Raw genomic sequence first — 26,390 nt, 5'->3', positions numbered from 1 at the left:
ATTAAGCATTTGAGAGTGCATTTTTAATAACGAAAATGTTCGCGAGTAAGTTTTTTATTGCTTCTATTGAAAATATTATAATCTTTAAACTCGTGTCATATGATGTTATGATTCAATGATTTTGAATAAAACTTTTGCGAGTGATGAAGGACGGAGGTGATTGAGTACTCATTTCACCGGAAAATACGACACGTAGGGCTGAATATTGACTGTGAATATTAAAAAGACCTACGTGTTTTTACAAAAGGGTGGGTTATATTGAATGTATAAACTACAATGTCAATGTGGTTTAGGACGGAAGTAATTATATATTTAGAAATACATTACAATATGTATTCAAAATGTGAAAGCAATACAAATGTGTATAATATAATATAATATTATTTAAAAAAAATGTATATGTATATTATATTATGTACTTGTAAATTTAATTCATCAGAAAATTAATGTGACTTTTATTTAGTTTAGAATAAATTGTTGTGTGTTATGTTAATAATAATAAAAAATGTTTAAAAGCACGTTTTTCATCATGATTGGTTTACCTATTTTACCTATACCAATTCAATTTATATAATTTAAATAATATACAATATCTCATAAAATACAATTAGAAGTTAGTAATCTTATAAACATAAGAATATAAAATATTATAAATATTAATTTATCTCTTACTTTCTTTTGATATCACTACATACTGTTTCAGAACGTTCATACATTTATGGGGATCAACATTTTTTTGTTTTGAAATATCATATTAATATACTAATTTTTTTTTTAAGATTTTTGAGGATTTAATTAATTTTTGTAAATGCATTAGTTAATTATTTAAAATAAACTAAAATCAATACAGTCGAACATTGTAGTTATTATATTATTCATTTACAGGTAATCATGGAAACAACCATTAAAAAGATATTTTTGATAATTCAAAATCAGATTTTCCTAATTTAGTAAAAAAAAATCAAATAAATTAAATCAAAAACTATTAATTAATTTTATTATTGTTTGAATACTCGTAATATTCAATATAAATATACGCATTTTAATTATTCAAGCCTGCAAATATACTATTATATACTTATAGAATATAAAATAACCAATAAAAATACATTACTTGGTATTTTATTTATAATTTCTGAAATCCAAATTTTAGCTGTATATTGTTTAAAGAATTTTCGATACCCACAATTAGAATGTGTCTAATTAATTATTATCAACTGTGTCCAGAGGCATCACCTTATACTTGTATAATGAATCAGCAGCTGATTTACTATATTATATTGTTAGCACCGATCGCGATAGTAGTGACATAGAACTGAGAAAAACAAAGATAAAGTATAACAATATCATGTTACATGTAAATTGGATATACCTAGGATGCACAAATAGGATACAATGGGAACAAAAAAAAAAAACTTAAAAACTGAATTGATTTCAAAATGACTAAATATTATTTATAATTTAAGAATATAAATAAATAAAACACAATTCAACAATAAATATTCAATAATCATTATACATAAATTAATTTAGTAGTAAAAATAGTTTAACACCGACTGAAGCAGGTTTTTGAAAAATTTCCAAATAATAATAATAATACAATGTATATAATAGGTAACGAAATGACTAGATAATTACAATATGAGATTTAAATAAAATTATTTAACAGCTTTCGTGGTTGTTAAAAGTATGTATTACATAAAATGACAGTTAGAAAAAAAAAATCACGCTCACAATTAATATTTATCATGGCCTATTATAAATTATAATATAATGCCACATCATTTATTTTCAACCCGAAGTTAATCACCTCAAATATTTGTTTACTAAATCTATTTTAATGCGTTCGAACAATAATTAAATATTTATTGCGAACTTTTACAATATTTACTAATTTATTATATAATAATATATTAATAAATTATTGATTGTGTATCACAACGTCTTACAATAAAATCATACTATGTAACGGACAGCGATTCTTATATTATTTAATATTTAATTAGGTATTCATTAATATGTCCGGTGTAAGGTAATAAGTTATGAGCTGAACTCGATAATTGTAAGTATACCTATACAAAATTTTAATTATTTTAAGATTATTAATATAGTCTGTGATTATTAGCTATGTAGGTAACGAAAATATTGTATGCAGGTAAACACTGTATAATGTTTATTATATTATGTCATTTTCACTTTATTTGCCTACATTATAATAGCAGCTGTGTTCCATGAACGGCATGAACGATGAACTATAATATTATTTTATATATTATATAGTAGTAAAATTCATGCTAGGTACAAATTATTACTAAAATCCTGAAGATGGATGTATTGAAATATTTGAAATAAAAAAAATGAATTATAAAATTATGCAATTACATTAGTTTGTCCTAGTAATATTTCATAGAATATTTATATATATTATGGATAATCTTTTATCTTCTCAAATGTATTCAACATTAATAATTAATGCCTATACACACAATGCATATTATGATGTTCATTATTAATTATAGGTATAATATAATGTTGTTATTAATTTATTACAAATAATGACTAATGAGGACCAAAATATCAAAATTTGTTTTTCTCAGTTAACATATAATATATGTACTCAAATACCTATCATCATGTATTTATATCTAATTAATCTATTAATTATTATTCTATAATATAGTTTTGATACTAATAAAAAGTAACTAAATTACATTTTTAACATCGTTAATGTACCACGTAGGTACACAATAGAGCTAAAACCACATGACTGAAGAGTGAAGACTGAAGGTTACATAACAGTTTTCGTTTGATTAAATAGTGGTGATAAATACTGTTAATATAACATTTGATTATTTGAACTATGCATTTTGGCAACACTTCATATTTTGATCATTTTGCCCATCTTTATTATTTCCGTGTTTGACGTAATCTACAACTAATTCTAATCCAATTAGAGCCGTTAAATCCTTACAGTTTTTTTTTTCGCCACCTTCGGGTTGCGCTGTTTCAGGACCATCACCCTCTACATCAATAATTTTTTCTTCCTCCGGCGCCACTTGTCTGTATATTTTGGTCAAGTTTCCCATCAAATAACTCGTTCCTTGTTTATTGTTGATGTTTTCGTGTTCTTCCACTTTTGACGGTTCGGGTACACGGAACGCCGAATAATGTCTATCCTGCTTTAAGGGATCCGAACGTATTTGTAAGTTTAGTGGTTCCGCTTCTGGAGTCTTAAAATACACCGGTGGGTAAGTAGGTGGATAAAATGGTGGATACCATAATGGGAATTGTGGTTCCGTTTGTGCGGGTGGCGGTATTGGTACGAAATCCATTTTCTTTTGCTTAGCTTCAGACGGTTGTTCGGCCTTTCCGCTATCCTTCCACGTCCGTTTTCGTCCTCTTTTATTTAAGGATAAGGGTGCACAAGATTTTGCCTGTACGAATCTTTTCAGCATTTCGCTAAAATATAATCCCGGTGGCACAAACGTAGAATTGGTCTGATATGGTGGTGTGGCCGCTAATAAACGACTTATCAAATCACCATTTCTAAAGTCCGATGGAGACTCTCGAACTGTGCCCGACATTATCTAAAAAAAATAAAGAATATTTTTATTAGGAATTATTATCAAATACATTTGATCGTAATTAACAAAATAAAAAATAATAAAATACATTAAAAAAATAATATTGTCAAATAAACTGTCCCTAAATGTAATTATTTATCTTGGAATACTGCAATATATATATATATATATATATATATATATATATGAATACAATTATAAAAATTACAACAATGTTGTTCGCAAATAACTATGCATATATTACACACAGCTGGTCTTTTGATGGTCATAAACTTATAAAAGACTAAGTATAAATTGAGCAGGTGTATAGTAAAATGTACTCGTATTTATTTTTTTTTTTTTAATAAACACGCTGTAACTGTGGCTATTGATTGAATTGTATTATAAACGTTTTACATTTTAATACAGTACAATTTTCAAGACATAGCATTAAAAAATGCGCATTCTCCAATTTAAAGTAAAAATGATAACTATGTGTATTTTTTTTTTATTAATTATTATTATTATATGTATTAGCAATACCGGACTCATTTTTATAACAATGTAAAGTCGTTTCAAGTTGAAGAATTCTAAAAACAATACTTGATCGTCTTGATCATCTTGAACTATTGATTTCAGTGAAAATGTTGTACTTATTTATTATATTATATAAAATTCAATATCAGGTTATCCGCACTAACTCATCGAGTATGATCAAATCATATATATTTTTATAGAGAGTGGCAAATGTAATGATTTTATTTACAACAACAATTGTACCGAATCAATGTTATTATTATAAATTTATTTTTGGCCGATGACAATTTGAACACTCTAGAGATTTATGCGAAAGTTTTGAATTACAATATTGGACGTTGTGCAGAGTGACGGAAATAAAATTCGATTTGCGCGCGGTCTCGTGGCGTCCAAAAATATATAATAATTTATAATTGGTATATACACTGTATATAGCAGTCGGAAATAATATATGCACGTCTAGTTAACTATAACCCCAGGACTCATTAGTCATCATCGCCCTCGACAATACCACATATGCATACGTATATGCCCGTCCCCATCATATTATATAATGTACATATGTATACCGCAGCCGGCCTTTTTCACGCAAAAGCAAAAAACACGCAATCACGTCGGATGGACATCGTTTTAAATTTACTACCTCTACCATAATTGTATTCAACGATCCACCCCTGTTCATATTATTATTATACGAGGACCTGACAACGAGTAGTGTATAATCTCATCAATTTTTCACGCGTTTATGTTAACTAATTTACACTATTTAAAATAAAATAATCGTTATGCGCCGCAATAACTGGACATGATTTAAAATATATGTATCAAGTATAACACGTAAGGTGATTCTGTATCACTAAACAGTAATTTTCCCCGTAAATGTATATTTTTTAAAACGTTATTATTATTTTTTTGTTTTATATTTATAATTTGAAAAATAACAATACTGAATTGTTATTAAAACTTATAATTTTAAGTTTTTTTTAAATGTTTTATTTTTTGAAATACCACAATAATTATACAACACACACTATAATTTATTAAATATTCTGAATTAAAATATATTTCCTATAATTTTTAATTATGAATAATGATGCTTATATTGTGTTATACCGTATTCAATCGTAATTTGCCAAGACCTATAAGTCGTATTGTATATTAGCGAAAAAGTTATCCACAGTGTAAATATATCTTTATGCAGGGCAGCATATGTTAATAAGTATTATAATATAGACATGTAGTTATATTATAATATAAAAGGGTGATGAAAGTCAGATTAGATTTTAGATCCCAATATTACTATTTTTTTAAAGAAATTTTAATTATTATATTTAAAAAAAAAGTTTTAAAATATAACTAGTGTATATAGATTTTATTTTTATTTATAGGTACCTATATATTACTATATAGGTAAAAACAGCTGCGGCTTCATAAAGGTCCGAGTGGTTTGAAAAACAAAATGTTAGCTTAAGTGAATAAAAACATTATCTATGTTTTTACATAGATTTTTTATGATATTTTAATCTTTAAGCAAGTTATAAGGGTTTTTATATTTTAATATTTTACATATTCATAATTTGCTTAAAAATTAAAATATAGTAAAAACCTATATGAAAACATTGATAATACTCTTACCTTTACGTATGACTGTAGAACTTTATTCACTCAATATTAAGGGTTACTATACACAACATTGGAACTGATAAACACAAATTTGCTATGCAATACATTTGTTAGACGAAAATAATACATGCGGGTGTGGTGTATTCAAGATTATTTACAACATGTGAAGTGGAGTGTCTTGAAGCGATATCAATGATATCATGTATTTAGAATTTACTAATTACCAAACTATTTTTCCTAAAAATGGTACAACAGAAGTCTAAAAAATCAAAATTACATTTTTTATTATTAGATATTTATTAAATTGTATTTTTAAGGCATTTTCTTGTTTTTAGAGTATAATTTAAATCGTCACTCAACTAAAAACCTTTTTTTAGGGTTTATAAATATTTTAAAACATTATTTTTTGTATATTGGTTAATATTTTACTATTGATCCCTTCCCCTACCACCATATCATAAGTTATGTATACTCCACTGAGTCCACTGGATTTATAGTTTATATATATATAATACAAGTATATGTATATTTTCGGCAATTGGTAATACGATCGCATAACCGCTATGTCTATAACGCCTATATTCTCATCGTAACTGCCAACCGGAAAAACGTTGGAGGTGGATACCTATATTCATTTTGTGTTTCACTGTTTCGCGTGCAAATAAAAAAAACAGTAATAATATAACTGCATAATATTATTATTTGCGTTATGCCCGAAGTATAGATATCATCACCGGTATCGAGTTTTAAACTATATTTTTCGTCGACGAAGATACATTATAAATATATTATAATATGTACTGTAGATTTTTCTCGGAATCGTTATTATTAATTTTTTGTTCATTCGGTTTAGGGAAAAATAAAAAACTATAATATTTGAAACCGAGGAGGCGAGAGGACACCGGAAACAAAAGACGTGACAGGGACCGCGCGTCGGTCGGTCGGACTCGCTGCAGATAATACGTATTATGCACAGTTGACAACCGGACAGACAATGCGAAATAATATTCTCGTCTGCGATGCGAATAATTCAATTATCGCGAGTAAATGGGAAATTCGAACCCAATTTGCACTACGTTGCAGCGTCAATCCCCTCTACATTTTGCATTTCCATTGTATCACATATACATTCGCGCGTGCACACACCCGTACAACAATTGCTATAATACATACACATATAATACGTGTTTGTGTGTGTGGGCGAGTTTGACATTCATGTTTCCTACGGCTATACGTTTGTCATTTATAGGGGAACAATCATCCTTTCGTGTTCTCTCTGCGGTTAGGTATACACTACATATTATTATACGCAGACTCCCAAAGTTCCATATTATTATACATTTATACATGTTATACATATATATGCGCATTTAAAGTATACCTATAGACTATACATAGTTATCTACGTATATATATTACACACACACACACCACAATGATTAAAACATTTTAAACAATAATCGTTCACAGTACGATAAAATACGACATTAATCCTGTACATAAACTTTTAACTTTAAGATAATAATAATAACGTAATATCTGATATCAAATTATTACAGTGTTAAGATGTCATCATTTATATAGCTATAATGCTATATCACTATAGGTTTATATTTCCTCAATAGCAGGGGTGGCAAATTATTTGAACGCTACGTGCCAAAAATTAACTTTTTTTTTTTGAGCGTATGTCATGAAAAATATTATATATATTATATTCAATATTGTGAGAAAATAATTATCGTAATTTTATTGTATAAATAATGTATTAATTAAATAAAGGTTAGTATATATAATATAAAAAAAAATAGATATTATAAAAATAGAATAAAATATTATATACATTGCAAAAATTAAATTTTAACTTAAAAACTATTTTTTCCTATTTTTTCCCTATCTTTTATCGGTTTTTTAAATAGTTTTTTTAGCGCTTTTTCAAAGTGAAGAAATGTTTTCCCGAGAACTTGTAGAAAGAAAAATATAATAATATTATGTAGTATAAATAGTAAAATATATGGTATATTTTTAATGTATGCGCCTTTTTAACAGCAGTTGATGTTTTCCGATTTAAAAAAATATTTTGTCAGGTCTCCGACGTATTAAACAATATCAAACATTTTTTATTAATTTATTTAATGCAACTTTCGGCATATCATTATATCAGTACAATAGCTAAACTATACTCATTTTATAAAACTAATTGGACGTAAAAGTATAAATTTGAGTAAAATTGTGTAAAAATTATAAATGAACGTGTTTCTTTGTTATACAATTTCGTAATTTCTTTTCTGTTTAAAAAACTTATTGACATGAACGCATTTGTTAGAAACATAATAGAATTAATTTATTTTCTATTATATAATTTATAATAATATTGCTCCATCGTGTACGGTTTTTACGAACAATACATATAATCAAATCAGTATAGGTGTGTACATAATGAGTCGAAAAAGTTTTCAAGCTTTTAACCATACACTATATTAAATACGTTTCATTGATACCTTTTATTAGTATAGTATTCCATATAGTTACAAGTTAATGTACAACTATAGTTACGTACGTCGAATTAAACCGTAACTTTTAATATATTTATAGTAAAAGTTGGTAATTATATTAAATATTAGGTGCTGCAATAATAATTATATTATCACAATTCACAGTCTTGTAAGTTTCACATTCAATTAATTGGCAATTAACAATTCACAATTATTGTGACTATAATACACCTACGACATCATTGGCTAAGTTGTACAAGTTTTATAGGTATACATTTCAGTTAGTGTATATAATATGTAATAAACACGCAAGCCACTTTATGCGTATCTATAGGTCTGATGACTGGTGTTTTTAGTATTTATTATAATTATAGAACTGTAGGATTAAGACATTTAGAACTCAAATGTAATGACGAAAAAATCCATAGTGTATACAAACAATAAAGGAGAGCAAATCTTTGGGGAATGGCAAACTGCCGAATAGTAGTACATATTATATACACAGACCAAATGAACAAAAGATTCTACCCCGATGCAAACAAAAGGCAGTACGCCCTATATATATTATATGGTGTATGATCTGCGAGTTGTTTGTTGGTCAGAAATAATGCTGTCTTATTGGAACCCGTGTGGTTTTCGAATTAGGCAAAGTGCCTTACTAATAATACAGCTAACCGCAAAACATCGATACTTTGGCATGAAAAATATAATTGTTTTTTTATAACTAAAAATCAAAAAACTGTTTATAAATCATAATACTATTTAATAGAGCACAGATAGTGTTAAGAAAAAAATGCATTCATTAATGATACAAAATAAACCTTCTCTATAATATAATTAGAAAAGTAGTTGTAACAATGTAGCACCAAAATCTCATATGGTCTGCAACTTCGGTGTGTTTTTTGTCCCATCTAGATTCGTGAATAATTTCGAAATAAAAGGTCGCAGAAAAATATTGATAATTTAAATTTAAGAGGTCGCGGAAGGTAGATAATACATATTTATATTCTGTTGCTGCTCACCCTTACGGATTGCAATTGCAGTCGATGTGGTATATAACCTATAAAAGGTATACCTTATTTGGAACGAGATGTTTACATGAATATTCATCGTGATAATATACGCTTCGTCGCATCGTGTCATGCGGTTTGTAACTGATTTTAGTGCGTAATTAACGACTTGCGCCACTTGCGGCTGTTTTATCGTTTGACAACGTTTATTATAATATACGTAATATGGTTTTACACTATTACAAGTAATAATAGTGCAAAATAAAATAATTTATTTAAAAAAGTCACATTATATAAAATATTTATCCGCGGACATATGGTCAGTAAAAATTTGGCCATTCGCAATGAATGCCAATTTACCTGATTGTAGTTGGTACTTATAGTAGTTATATGTGTTATAACTGCAAACAAGGACGTATCCGGAAGGGGTTAAGAGTTCAATCTCCCAAAAATTGGGTACGGTTTTGATTGCATTACTGCAAATACCGCTTAACATTACAAGGTTATATATATAATGATTAATAATAAAATATATTATATAAATCACATACACTACATAATATTTATTAAATATTAATACTTTATTACTATATTTGATATAATATTCATTTATTAATTATTGTAATTTTTTTTAATTTATCTGCTTTCTGCACTTTTTGAGCACTGAATGTAAGCGAATAACCATAATAATATAAAAAGGGCTATAATAACTGTTATGATTTAAATAGCATAAACAAAATTATTCCGATATTCTCATTTAGTTGAAGTTAATATGCATAAAAATATATAGTTAGATGAGAATACGAAATAAGTAATTAATAACATTGGACGTTCGAAGCATTCAGTCAGCGTCAAAACTGAGACAATAACCATTATATAATATTATTATTTATATATATACAAGAAACGGTAAAAATAATAAAGAAGACTAAATTAAAATCCTTTCTGAACGAGACGGTTTGAATTAATGTCAAATAGAATTATAGGTAGAATTGAAAACTTTGTTGATTTGCAACTTACACCCCTTCTCCACCCATCACGCGCGTTCTATTCCGCGGATGCTAATTACTCTGAAAGGGACCGAAACTTTAATACTCTTTGAGATTCGTACCGTACTGCACCGCTGCCGATTTAATTACAAGACGGTTGTTTAATGCCCCCTACCTCTTCGACAAACTAATTAAAACGCTGGAGACCTGAGAAAACACTATACCTATCTTTTCTTTTCCTCTCTCTTTTCTTTTCCCTTGTGTTTCTTTTTTTCGCTTTGTCGAGCAGCAGACGATTTCCATGGATACGAATCTGTTTCAATTTGTCGCTCCCTTTCGCACCAGCACATCGCAGACAACGAAGACAACGAAGACAACGATTATTATATTGTCAGGAAAATACTCACGCAATATTGTCGTCCTTATTGAATACAAAACAATATTTATAAATAAATATTATACTCGGAATTTTATGCATTTCATTATATATTTTTTTATAGTGTTATTAATATTATACACAAAAATGTGTGTACAAATATATAATATATTATGTAAACAATATTTTAAACGCTATAAAAACGAAAAATACCTGAAAGTAATTAATCAAACACACACGTTAAATATTTTAGAAACAATCAGAATAATATTTTAAAATTATTATGTTTTTTTGTTTATATACATATATATATATATATATATATATATATATATATTAACGAGTAACAAGTACTTGGCAATACTTTAAACTTTTAATATACTACTGGTAGTCACCAGTCATCATGACAACCCCATAGGACGTTCAAAGTAGGTAACATATTATTATTTGGAATAATTCATTTGAAGACGTTTTTGGGATATGGTGCAGAAATTCAAATTAATAGTTTATCAACTGTATGTTCACAACGAATTCTATACGACACAACTGAATTAATTTATTGTTGAAAAGTAAGACAAAAGAAAAGTTTTAACTAAAATGCAATCAATTTCGTTACAATGTTACATTAGAGTTTGTGACAATAAAACACCTTCGATTTAAAATTCCACGAATACAATAAAAAATAAATAAAATCTTATAATTTTTTTTTTAATTTTAAATACCCGTTATAGTTGTATCATTTTTACGGTAATCAATAATCTTAATATTCCTTTTAAATGATTTATGAATGTTATTCTTATTTTTTATAAATGTATACATAAATTATACAATATCAATTTTATATTATTGAGGTTGTATTGCAAACAATTAATATGTATTCATAATACTGTAAAGAGTTTTTATAGAAATTAATGAATACATTTAAATATTTCTATAGGTATTATCTTTTACTTTTAAGTTTTAACAATGTGCTATTGAATATATTTGAATATTTTTTTAATATTGATTTTTTTTCTAAAACATACATAATATATATATAATAATTTATACTAGGCGATTATATATTAAGTTGATGCAACGGTAAAATTATCATTGTGTATGTATAATATTATAGTAATTGTATTTAAAATACGTATAAATCGATTCATATCAACAATTAAAATATAATTATAAATTCGTAATATCATGTTTTTATTAAAAATATACTTTCTAAACTATAAGCAATTAAAAAAAATATAAACAAACATATATCACGTCAAATTTTAACCCTATTCTAACCAACTGGCAACTATAAACAAAACGAAACAAATCCCTTTTTTCATAAATAATAAATATAGGTAGTAATGTAATGTTAAACATCTTTTTCACAAATTAAAAAAATGATGCTGACTAAACGTGGTTGCAGAGAGGAAACTTTTTCCATTAAAAAAAATAACATAAATTAATATTATTTTTTTTCTTTTAGATGGACAAAAATCGGAATTGAAATTAATGAATCACTCTATATACTTCTATATATAACCTATAAAACGAATAATAGAAATATGAATAAAAATATAATTATTTAAGTCTAACCGAAAATGTTTCTTTTATTTTTATTTATACAAATGGATTTTAAAAACATTTTAGTTTGTTTTATGGTACTTATATATAAGCAAGCTAAAAATAAAAATAAATAAAAGGCCAGGTAGACTTGGTTGATTACGTTGGAACTCGATTTTCTTCGTTCATATATATACCACGACACAGGCTACTGGTTAGTGATATGATATAATTTCAATTTCATATTTTAGATTTTTTAACAGTTACAATAATAATATAGTCGTAATGGTATTTAATATATCAAAATACGTTTTATATAATCTGATCAACATTTTTCAAAAAAGTTATAAGTTTATAAAATAACAGCTGCTCTCGAAAATCCTCCATTTGTGATGATAGAAATAATTATAAACTGTATTTATAGGGAGATAATTCGATTTTTTTTAATTATTGAAATGAAACATGTATGCTAACTTACGAGAGAAAAGTTATGATTTAAAGAAGATCTAAAACTTTTGTTGTTTAATTTATTATATTAATAAAACAATAAAACGTATTAAAACAACTGAAATAGTTTTGTAAATATTATTTTAGTAAATAGATTTACTGTAAAATAATAAATATTATATTTAGATATTTATCAACAAATTTCTATTCAAAACACGAAAACTAAGTCATGCAATATGAACTATCCAAGTCTATTTGAATTTAATTTTTATAAAAAAAATTAAAGTCAAGTACATATAAATTTATGCAACGAGAGTGGTACAAATAATGCATTTTTTTGTTATACATTTTTACAGAATTATATTAAAATATACTTCAATAAGAAGATAATACTCGAGTAATAATGATAAATAAATCTTTTCAAGCTATACATCCAACAGTGTTTTAAAATCCTTCGCTTAATTCATTACGCCCCATGAGTTAGACATAAGTTGGCTTAGTGAATCATGTAATTTTGAATTTATGCTTGTATTCAAATTGTTAAACTAAGTATATTTTTATTATTATTAAACTATATTTTCTTGTACCTATTTTCAGAAATTATATAAAACAATGCGTTACAAAAAGGACGTTTTTTTAAATTATAGCTATACACACTTTAAAAATGATGGGACTTAAGAACCATCACTGTATATGATCTTTGTCTTTTCATAAAACAAAATGTGCATTAGCGAGGAAATATCCGTCTGTTGATGTATTTTAATTTCAATATCTCAATATAAAAGAAAAATCGTATTATCTGAGTGCTTTAGTGCGTGAAAAATGTAAACTGAAAAAAATGAAAAAATAAAAATCTCTTAGGAATAAATTAAGACGATATTTCCACGTTCTGTTTTTTAACCAGACACCTTCATTACAATAGTGAGAAAAACATTTTTTCGCTTTTCTCATCATCAGGGTGGTGACAGGGTGGCGTGGTTTCAAAAATGCACCGGCTGTATAATTTACATAAATTGGACGGATGTCCCTCAACGGGAGTTAGAAGTCGGCAGAGATTAATGACGTCATTTTGCAAATATCGCGAGGGTAAAAAAAATATATTTATTAATATTGATGATCGGTGTAGGCTAACGGAATTTTGAATAATTTAAGTTACCCGAGCAGATAATAACAATATTATCATATTGTCTGTTGCAAGAGGTATTAAAAATGGCACTTTAAACAATTTGAAGCAACATGGAAAGTTTATTGCCCCGGGATTTTAGTTGAAAATTACCATAATCTCTATGAACTTGGACTTGTCGACAGAACTTTTAACAAATATTTCAAAGCGTGTACACATATGATATATGTACGTATGTATATTAAATAAACGAGCCATCAACCATCTTATTGTCAACAGAATGAGAGCAGAAAAAAAGTGCTCACAAAAGTTGTGTTTTCATTTTATTATTGACTATTAACGATCTGAATCGTCACATTAAATAATAAGTAAAATAAAAAAATATTATACATTAACTTACTGAATATTACACAAAAGCATTTTACAATTGATATTATTAATATAGATATAGAGCTTAATTATTATTAACCCATGAATGATATAGTTCACTATAGTCTATATTTGATTACTTGTTTTTGTGAAGATTTAACGATGATGTTCACTTTTTCAGTTATATCTAATAACATATTAGTGTTAATATTACGTATAACGTATTATTATTTTTTTTCTGTGCTTAGCTTGTATTTTAAGTGAATTTTAATCTTAGCCATCCTAATTTATAGAGAGTTGCGTGATATGAAAAAGGACGGATTTTTCACTATGTTCACCGGCTTATAATATAATATTGTTTACTTTTAACTTTGATTCAATTAGTATTTTATATTTATTATAATATAGTAGATACATTATTTGTTTGATCATCTAGAGCGAAGTTTTTCAAATTCTCAGTAGACTATAAGAAGTTCAACTTTTCTGCAGATGATGCATTACTTATTTACTATTTAGTATTTTTTTGGAACAATGGAACTATAAGTGAACTCCAAATGTTTTATGCAGTCTTGCCTCGTTAAAAATGTTTTTTATTTTTATTATAATTTATATCATAAAAATAAATCTTTATATTAAGATTTTTTAAATGTTAAGAAATATCATATTTACATTATTTTATACAAAATGTTGTGTTAAATTATTCAGGTAATTTAATTTAGTGTTTGATCCAAATAACCGCGAATGGCGGTATAAAACTTTTTCTACATGAATTTTACGCAAATTTATATGGTTATTAAGTAAAAATTAATACTAAATAATAACCTAATAAAATGTTAAGAAAAAAAATTTTAAAAATATAATATATAAGTATGGATATTATAAGATCCTACGATTTTAAGTAGAATTCGGCTTACTTAAGTTAATAAAATATTTTCAATATTTAAAGTTGACCAAAAAAGTTTAAGTAAATATCATGACTATAGATAATAACAAAACCTAATAAGTTACTCAATACATTGTGATAAAAAAATGTAATATGAGTAAGTATGTACCGAGTAATCTTATTTTATTATTTATTAATTATTAATTTCCAATCAAAATTATTTTCAATAAAAATTATTCTATTAATAATATCGTCGTAAAATTATAAAAATTAATTTTTTTGACATTTAACAACTTTTGAAATGTTTGAACTATGTATATTGTATATGTTAATATGTATTCAATTTTTAGATCTTATAAACTATAATAATATATGAATTACATGCAATTTTATATATTATATTATTATTATTTATGATTTTAAAATTGTCAATATTTGTGAAGTTAATCAATTTTTAATCACATACAAACATTATATATGTAAATATAATATATCCCTTCTTTCCGTTTGAAACATAGCAACATAAATATGTATTACCCCTATAAGGATGTAAAACTTTGATCAGAAAATTATTGTCTTTTACCGTAGTAATTATAGTACTCGTCAGAAAAATATTTATACATTTTTTACTATGCATGATGATTATACAAATTTAAAATTAAATACCGCTCGTTTATTCGAACATATTGTACAATTATATATTTTATTTTATTCATGGATATTATTGAAATAATTGTTAAATTAAAAATAAATAAAGTATGGATTATTATAATATATAATCATAAAAACAGCATACTTTAATTTGTTTATATATTTAAGGCCCTTAAGAAGGGACTTAAGGATTAAGGAATCAAAATTTAAAGACAATATAATATATCAAAATTGCATAATAATTTTAATCTCAACTCAACCTATAACATACCTATTATATTCAATGTATATATAATATTATGTACCTACAGTTCTAAAAATAATATATCACAATAATATACATTTTAAACATTTAAGACAAAAAAAAGTATTTATGAAATTATTGAAATATTAAAATATTTATAATTAATTAGTATTTAAATGATCAAAAGTTAAAACATAAATTTATAAACTTACTATAGCAAAATAACTAAATCTTAAATTAAAGAACATATTTTTATTAAAAGAAAATATACATGATTCCACTATAGCCCGTGAATAACATATATTTTCTATAGAATATAAAATTTAGAGAAACGAGTTTTGATTTATATATAGTTAGGACAATACGAGTAAATATTACATAGCTTTTATCGCCGTAAACTAAAATTTTCAAATTGTACTCAAAATTCAACTGAAAGACCAAAAATTATGCATATTCAAAATGCTATAATTAGCTAAAAGATTGACACAATTTTCAAAAAATTATTTCATATAGGAAAGCGTCAAAAGTGGCCAAAAAACGAGTCACATTATTGTTATATATTCAATAATTATACGTATATATGTCATCGCATCAAAAAAAAAATCTAAAAGACGTAGTGATAAATACCACTATAGCAGTTTATGTTCTCATAATATAGCATAAGTCATAAACTCTTTATATTTCGTAATCATAATATTATACCCATTATAAATTTAATAAAGCGCAAATTATAAAAAGGCACAAGGTATTAGGTATATCTTACACTATTTTTACCTGGTTGACTTGTATATTGTGTTGTGTTGACGACGGTCCGGGACGACGAACGCGTGCAATATGACGATATATTATATAATTCACGATTAAAAAAACATAAACATAGGTTACTAAATATATTTTTGTTTTATATGCATTATGTTATGCACTGTTGTACGTAGTAATTTTACGCAGAAAACGATCGAGGTCCGTCTGTTTGTGTGGCGCGTGTATGAATAATGCGCTTCAAATTGAACAGAGTCCACGCCTCCGGGACCTCCTCTTCCACCCCCGACACAGCGCCGCCGCCGACGCCGGTAACCTTCGCCACCGGCCGCTCCGTCGCGCTCGTCTCGCGGCGTCACCCGCCGTCGCCACCGGAGAAAACAATAATTTTTACGCACCGACGTTTAACAGCTATAAAACTTGTGTAAATCCCTTCGGATGAATAACAAAAAACAAAAAAAAAGAGATTTTTTTTCCTTCTCGCCGTCGTCGCATTGTATTATTTTATTATTACTGTATACAGTGCTATTATTGTTGTCGTCGCATCGAAGCTTCCGCCCGCGCATAATGTATACAAACATATACATATTATTATATACCTACACGTGTGTGTCGTGTATATATGTAGATCAATGCCATATAATAATACGGTGGTGAAAAAAAACAATACGCACTGTTTGCGCGGCTTATATATGTATATAACGATAATATAATATACATATATGTGTATATAATATTATAATATTAAATATGTGTATATGTATACATTTTTGTGCCGACTCTAAGACGCGTACACCTCAGTTACATAATATAATATTATGAAGTCATCGTATATCGTCTTCGTCTACTTCTCCCTTGTTGCGTGCAGCTTTACCGCGTGCAGTATGGTCTAGTGACGCTCGTTTTAGCCAAGCGCTCCAGCAATGTATACTTATTATACTTATATACTATATGTATATATATTATAATGTTGTCGCAACTTGCAGTGCGCGTACATTTGTATACATAGATGAATAAACGATACGATATTTACATACTGCAGCCAGTAGCGCAACTGCAGGGTAAAAATCTATAGGGTGGGAGCAAAATATTGCGTATTATTCGCCAAAATCTAAATCACAACATAATTATCTGTTTTTACACAAGTCTTAAAACTAATTTTATAGCTTCGATTCAAATCTTAGAAACCGATTTATTTAAATAATATAACTACGCTATAAATTATTTGAAAAAATAATGCGATGACTGATGATAAATGATAATCCTGTAACCATGTAATAATTCATTTTTTATTTATTTAAGAAGATTTAAAGATTTTTTCTATTGATACATCTGGAGAAAATAACGATACACTCGTTTTTCCACAAAAGTTTTCCCCCACATTAATTAATAGCTGCAGCAATCTGTAGAACTCTTAAAGTCTCAACCAATAACAATTACAAGTGTTACACGGTGAAACGCATAGTGAGTAGTGATTAGTATCATTGATTATAAATACTAGTATTTATAATCAATGGTAGTAGGTACTCACTCGTGGTACTCATCGCCTGTAACTACCCAGTGCCCACATATTATTACAATTTATTACAAATAAACGTATGCAGTTTAATATTATCATACTATAAAGTATAAACTATCTACTAAATAATTAAAAAAATATGTTATAAGTATCGAAAAATGTAAGAAACTGGTGCCCGTGTGTTAATCAAACATACCTTTCAATAGCCTTAAGCGAGTGTGCTTATTTATGTAAGAATAAAAAAAAATGTTATTGATGTACGAAAGGGTACAATATAATAATATTTACCAATATCGTATATAATAACAACAGTGCTATAAATATTAGATTGAAATATGTAGGATGTACTGGATGTAAAAAAAATAATATCAAGATCTATCTTAATTTAAGCTTAATTTTCAATTGTATTTAAACATTGACACAAAATAATACATGTATTTTTGGGCATGTTTTTTATACTTAAACGTTATATATACATTTCATAGAACATAGTTATACATTATAAACTTAGAAATGTATATAATGCATGCATTATACATTTTTTTTATAATTATATTTAACGATTATAACGAATGCAAAAATAATTTTTATTGCGTACGTTGGACACGCGGTGTAACGAAAACGTTTGGTAAAATACTTTTTCAAAATCATTAAATGCAGAATTAATTTCAACACATGATGTTGAATAAAATACGGAGGGATTTAAAAACCAACCCTCGTTACAACAAGCTCGCCCGATGTACGCGAAGCCGTTAAATCTCCACCAACCCTTCCCTTGCTTGTGAGGATCGGAGAAGAATACCACAAGTGTCATAGTGAACCATTTTTTTTAATTTCTATATATTATGTTAAAAAAATCCCCAACAGTTGAAAACAAATGACGATTGAGACTTTTCGAGTATGCTTTGGAAAAAGGTTTGGGAAAACAGCAGCTATAATGATTCACAACCCTCTTGACAAAATAATCAAGACTCGAAAGCAATGGGTTTTTAAAACGTTAGGGGTAGAATTGGTTTTATAGTATAGGGAAACTTTTGATTACTAAAGGCGTTGAACCGTGGACCGTATAGTGTAAGTAATATATAGGTGTACGGTGGCATGTACCTACTGACAGCTGCAATCCGCCGTATATTATACCCGCGGTTTATATATACACACAAACATAATAAGCGCCAAACGATGTAATCAAATGAAATCTTTAACTTCAGAAAAGACACACACCTGTCGGTTAACAAACTTCATTATATAGTACTTTCTCATTCAACTGTGTTTTTTTATTTTCAAATTTGTGTTAATTTAATACATTATTTATTGTTATAATCACGAAAACGATCGACGATAACAATTATACAATACTATTTATACGGTTTATTGATACGAGTTTGGAACCCGAAATCGGTGATGGCGAATAGGTTTATTAAGGCTGAAATCCTGAAAATCGCCAAATGGCTATTATTCGACCGTATATATTGTTATATAATAATAATAATAATAATAATATAGGACTAACATATTAAAAACTTTTTAAATTTAAAGTTAAAAATTGAGCTTAAAAAGATAAACTAAAACATATTATATTAATAATACTTAATATAAATTATTTGTACTACGAATAATTACTAAAATATACGATGTATATAATATACCTATAACCTATAAATGTATAATACTTGAATATATATGTTTAAGACGTTTGATATGTGCGTACTACGCTGGAATAGATCTAGAGCAAAAGTTAAGTACAATTATTAGATAAAATATTTTTTTTTTAAATTGGAATTTTGTATACCTTCTGAATCAGCTCCATATGGGGATATGAAAAAATTAGCTCATTAAATTAATTTTTAAAACAATTAATCATTGCTTTGGATAAATATATTAAGTTTCGTGTTTAAATATTAGATGTGAACTTATAAAAATGTCGATTCATGAATCGGAAAATGTACTTTATTAACCATACGATTTGGACCATATCTATAGAATAATATTCAAAAAAATAAAGTTCACTATTTAATGAAAACTAATTAATAAATCAGCACATATTTTTAAATATTTTTAGAAATTAAGTTTGTATAAATATAATTTATTTTTTGCCAACCATCTATATCCAGGGTTCTTAAGAGGTGATAAATTACATTTTTTCGAATTTCTAAATAATAATAATTATGAACGAATAGGAAAATTTAAGTATATCTATTGTCTTATAAAAAATAATCAATATAAGCATATATAAAAATAATAATTGGGAACTGTTAATATAATTATACATAATATGTATTTTTTATGTAATTTTTTGGCCTATGTAGTATTATAGTTATATAATGTATGTGTTTTTTTAAGCATACAGGTATTTTTCAATAATTAATGTTACATAGTATTTGTTTATCATAATATTTGATTAAACTTGATGTTCATATTTGTCTGTAAGAAATTTCACTAACGTCCAGCCGTCATTCATTGATTAAAGAAAACATTTCTTAGAAAATCTTCATATCTTTTAGTTTTTGTGCTTAATAACTAAAAAGGCTGACGAATTATAAAGTATAACTTTTAATTGTTAGTTGGAAGCCTTCATTAGTAGCCACAGTTAGTTTTCTTTAGAATATTTTTCAATTTGCATTTATTACGAAGATCTAACAAACAAATTCGTTACTAAACAAAAATAATTTTAATGTTTTATACGGTACCTATGCCTGCTATATAAATATTAAACTTAAAATATGTACAATGGCAATATAAATAAATTTAACAATAATTTTAATTTTAATTTAATATTAAACTAAAGAAGACAAAACATGTACTCCGTGTTTTGTTTTATATTATATAACCACTTATTAAAACTGTAAATATTTTATTTATATTTCTACAACAAACCAATCATATATATAATAATATACAGAATGATTCACCAAATATGTTTACGCCTTTTTTAATATAGTTGTTCAACATCCTATTGTTGTATTTTTTAAATAATAAATAATATACTTTTAAAATGTTTTTCTACATTATTATTTCCTGTAGAGATACAAACTTCTGTTTTTCAAATGAAAACTCCGCTACTTTTTTTACTTTTACTTTTAATTATTTACCGAATAATACTTCTCAAGTTATTTAACTATTTTAATTTTCTGTACTACAAGGATAAATGATAATAGGTTTGAAAGATATGGGGTAATGCCACTATAGTAATTACCGATTTGAACATTTTTATAATTAATATTAATTTATCAACATTAGTTATAATTTTTTTAAATAATCCAAGTATAATAAATGCTAGATCCAATATAATTCGAGTTTTGAATAAAGTATACATTAATATTAAAAGTATTAATTATCCACTTATAAATTATTACCTACAGTTTACAGTCACAAACTGGGTATTTCGCCTGAAAAAACAGAAGTTTGATCACCACAAAATACTCCTTAATATAATAGAAAAATCTTAAAAATTCGAAAGTATGTTCTTTAAATATATTTAAAAATTCTAATAATCATAATTTGAATTGTCTCATTATTAAAGGAAAAAATGTAAGTAAGAGTATGCTAAATGAATTACACAAATATATTTATAAATATTTTATTATATAGTATCATTGTAATTATCCATGTGATTCGCGAACATATTCAAGTTGGCTACCCCTGCAGTTATAATGTTATTAGTTATTACCGTGTATGGAATATCTAAATCTAATGAAAAGTACTATACATGATACTTATCAAATTTAATGAATACATACATAAAACGAAAAGAATATGTAATGATAATAGAAATTCGTATTTAAAAATGAAAAAAATATGGATATTTTATAATAGGGTTGGAAATGATTTTTGTAAATTTTGAAACCAATTTGCAAATATTTGCAAATTAATTTAAAATAAATTGGTTGTTATAACGGTCCAACTTCACACAATCCAATTTGCTACAAAAAACCATCCCCATTATTGAAAATCAAAGCATTATTATACTGTTCTAAAATGTGATGGTAGATAGAAAAAAATTAAAAAAACACCTATCATTGTATAATCAATGCATTCATCGGTATGCTCTTACACCAACCATATAATTATTCATTATGTGACAATATATTTTACGACATCCATATTTATGCAGTAATTTTGTACCTACGCTATATTATAAACATTATTTTTTTCAATCAAAGTTTATACAACGTTTTGAATAAAATGTTTTATCATAATTAAGACATTTAAGTTACAACTTATTACGAGTACAACTTGGTACCTAATAATAGTAACATTTAAAAACTTGTTAAAGTCAAAACGATTTAGTAGCAGAACTGCATCATTTTGTTATTGCCACACTTATATTTTCCTAATTCTTATCTCATATCTATAAGAGCTTATAAATAATCAACAGTTGAATATTTATAAGCTATAATAATGATTATAATTTTTAATATTTATACAAGGTATTGAAATGTCGAATTAAAAAAAAAAAAAAAATTATAACAAATGTTCCAATTGTGTACTATAACTGTATAAGGTACTCTGTCTACTTACTATTGTATGTAAGACTAGAAGTACCACCTACTTCAATCGAATAAAACGTGATATGAAATTTAAAAAAAAAAATAATGTCATAAAATATCAACTGAATAGTATTACATACCTACAGGGTGTACAAAATAACACGTATAGAGACAATGATTCGATATTATATATTTATATTATACACCATTATTGTATCTCGTGTAAAAAAAAAATCTCGCCTCGCTCAAGTCAGACGTGTGCGCGCGTGCCGATCAAACCGCGTATAATCCCTATATACTCAAAATGCATAAATACACACACACACACACATATTCGTCCCACGCGTTACCCGAACCGTGATAGGTACAAATAATCGTGTTTCGTCATTACGGTCGTGTGGGTTCGTATCGATACGCTTATATACAACACACACACACACACACTCGTATATTATAATACCGATTTGGATTGTCAACAATCATCGGGCCGACGTCGGCTGTATATATATACGGCGCGTATATATTATATATTATACAGCACGTAAGTATATATAAATCCCGTCCACCGCTACAAGTTCCCTGGGGATATTAAAAGGCTTCTAAAAGGTTGGAGTCGGCGGGCCGGGCGGTTTTCGCCCGTTCTCTTGTTCGGATTAAAATGCGTCGACAAAAGAACAGACGCCGCACGACGGAGAAAAGAGAATACAAGAGACATCATCACACACACACACGCGCGCGCGCGCACTAAATATATATATACAACACACACGCATATAATAATATGTATATATTGTAATGTATGTCGTCGGAGATTGATCAAGAGACGAAGAGTGTGAGAGAGGAAAACATATACACACGCGCGCACTGCAATAGTTGTGCGGCGTGTACGTATACATATACATATATATATATATATATATATATACATATTATTTAATGTATTCAACCGAGGCGGACGGGATTAATGCGGAAAACGTTTTCCTCCCTTTACGCCACGTTAGACAACAGACATCAGCGCGCTGCAGCATCCCGCCTGTCGCGCAACAACGCCGTGAGACGATGACGATATACGCGCGCAATAAGTTTCTTTCCCCCCCCCCCCCCCCGTATCAGCCGCTTAGCTCTGGTATTCGCGCAATGACGCACGTGTGTATACAGGGTGCAGTCTATATATATATATATATATGATGGTCTGCTAGTTGATTTGCAGTTCTTCGCGAATATATATACGTATAGGTAGTTACCGGCCTCTGTGTCCGGCTGTCGAACCTGATATTTATTCTGCAACTCTTAATTAATGAAAATATTGCATAATATCCTTCATAAACCATCTCTATATATGCGTATTAACTATATTATATACATACATGTATATATACTGCACGATGAACCATAGAGATAATATTATGACAGTTTGACATTAAAATTACACTTAAAAATGTGTTAGATCATATTGTGATATACTTTGTATATATATCAGACTTTGAAGAGACGTAACAACAATAAAGTAAGCATATTTAGATTATATATGTATGTTTAATCGACACGCGAAACAATAAAATTATAATTGATTAGAAAAAAATATTCATAGATTAGGTTAGGTACAAATAACACAACGTGAGACACCCTATACACGATGTATATAGGTATGTATATATGCATTACAATATAATATGACGTGTATGCTTTTCGGATAAGCTCTCGCGGCTGTGTATACGTATATATTATACTACCTATCTCGTGCATCACGGCGCGGCGACGGGGAAAGACGTAAAGCGATCGCGTATTTCATTTAATACATTATATATCATATTATATAGCTACGTATAGGTATAATATTAATATTAATAATGATAATAATAATAATATAAGACGCGAATTCGTCACACAACCTTATCCTATATATACATCTCAGTATCCCACCATCACTCGACTACAAACGTCATATATATATGTGTATATATATACCTATGATATAATATAAAGGGCTTTATCGTGTGTATATACGTGTATAATATATATTGTTCCATCCCGGAAATGCTGGAGTCTGTAGCGAAGTGAGAGGACGTGTATTATTATTTTATTTTATCGTCCTCGTCCTCCACCCTCTCGCGTACCACCCCGCCAAAGTCGAGTCGTCACTCCGAGTATAATAATATTATAATACGATGATTTACGGCCGCTTGCGTAGTTTAAGGAATTTAATGTCGTCAATTTGAGTTTGTGTGTACCTATATGTGTATTATATACTTACGCATAATATATGACACACAAATACACACACACACGGCACACATATTATACACGAAATAATATATTATTATCTTATACGATCGACGACAAAGACGTTATTATATTGCCATTGTGTGTACTGTGCACAGGTAACACCGGGGCACGTGGAGATGCTGCAGCAAGGGTGCATATCGGAACCCGCGAAGAGATTGGAGAATGTGCATATTATATTATAATATAAACATTATAAAATATTATTATATTGGTTAATAGGTATATCAATATTGTTATTGTCTCGTTACTATATATGAATTTCGATAGTATGCCAATGTATTCTTTTATGTTGCGTATATAATATTTTGTTGACTTATCAATCAATATAAATATAAATAATATAATATTCATGATATTAGATTTTATATCAGGCTTAAAGGTATCTAACTAATGTTTGACCTAATAACCCGTAATTATGTGGACAAATTGTTAAAAATTAAAAAGTTTAAATTTCTATTGACTATAATTAAAATTTAAAAATATTATAATACAATACCTATCGCATGTATTTCCTATTAGTTTTTCAAGTATAAAATTTGGTTTTATCTTTTTTAATAGTTTTTGAATAAATTTGTGTGAAATTATGTGTTATACATTTTTTTAGAACATTTTTACTTCAGCAACCTATTTCTAAGGAGAAAGAAATTTATTATTATTTTCTATTAAATATTAAAACTATAATTAAAATATAATAATAACACTTTTATTCGCTATACGTGGAATATTACTCGTATAAATAATTATGTCTATGTATTGTAACACATATTATAAACTATATAATCGATATTCGAATATTATTATCATCCATTTTTATGTAAGGTTTAAGAGTGTAGTGTGTTTGTCGTGTGTGTTTCAAATTCAATGTGCTTAACTAAATCAACAATAATACAAAAACAAGATACCGTACTTAAAAAGCACGCACAATATTTAATTAAATGTAACGTGCCCATCGTACATCGTATTTCCTTAATTTTTATGTCGAGAACTTTTTTCCGACTACCGGTCGATTAATATTGTACATACCTAAAAGCGAACACTACGTAACAGTGGGCAATACAGTACAGGTATACGCTATATACTGATTATTACCCAATCCACTTTATTATGCTTATTATAGAAACACTGTTTGTGCGCGTTTCAATAAAACAACAATGTCAGCTCGTTAGTCTGTTCGTGAATCATAGGAATGATATTCTACTGAGATATTGAATGGACGTTAGACGGCAATTACCTATTGAGTTTCGCGTCCAAAGTGTAAAATGTTATTGTTTCAATCCGCGGCGGCGCTTAGATTGGGTACAAAATACGGTAGGCCATTATAAACTTTACGCCTACTACTGTATTATTATAATATATGTAGATCAAACGTGTACGTCTGTTTTATCTAATATTATTACAACAGTAGTATGTCCGTGATGTGATGATAAATACACAATATGATTTTTAATTTTTTTTTATATTTCTATTATGCGTTTCAGTGATAATCTCGA

The 26,390-nt window shown here is 27.3% G+C and overlaps 1 protein-coding gene across 1 annotated transcript; it reads right to left on the bottom strand.

The window, feature by feature from the left end:
* Positions 1–1,157: 1,157 nt before the first annotated feature.
* Positions 1,158–16,852, bottom strand: LOC132917913 (uncharacterized). The gene is made up of 2 exons (XM_060978909.1): positions 16,624–16,852; positions 1,158–3,587 (listed from the first exon to the last, which is right to left on the bottom strand). The coding sequence occupies exon 2, from the start codon at positions 3,582–3,584 to the stop codon at positions 2,859–2,861; it is 726 nt and encodes a 241-aa protein (XP_060834892.1). The 5' UTR covers positions 3,585–3,587; positions 16,624–16,852; the 3' UTR covers positions 1,158–2,858.
* Positions 16,853–26,390: the final 9,538 nt, after the last annotated feature.

The sequence above is a fragment of the Rhopalosiphum padi genome, chromosome 1 (genome assembly GCF_020882245.1).
Source record: "Rhopalosiphum padi isolate XX-2018 chromosome 1, ASM2088224v1, whole genome shotgun sequence".
Lineage (NCBI taxonomy): Eukaryota > Metazoa > Arthropoda > Insecta > Hemiptera > Aphididae > Rhopalosiphum > Rhopalosiphum padi.
This window is presented reverse-complemented; position numbering and strand designations above follow the sequence as displayed.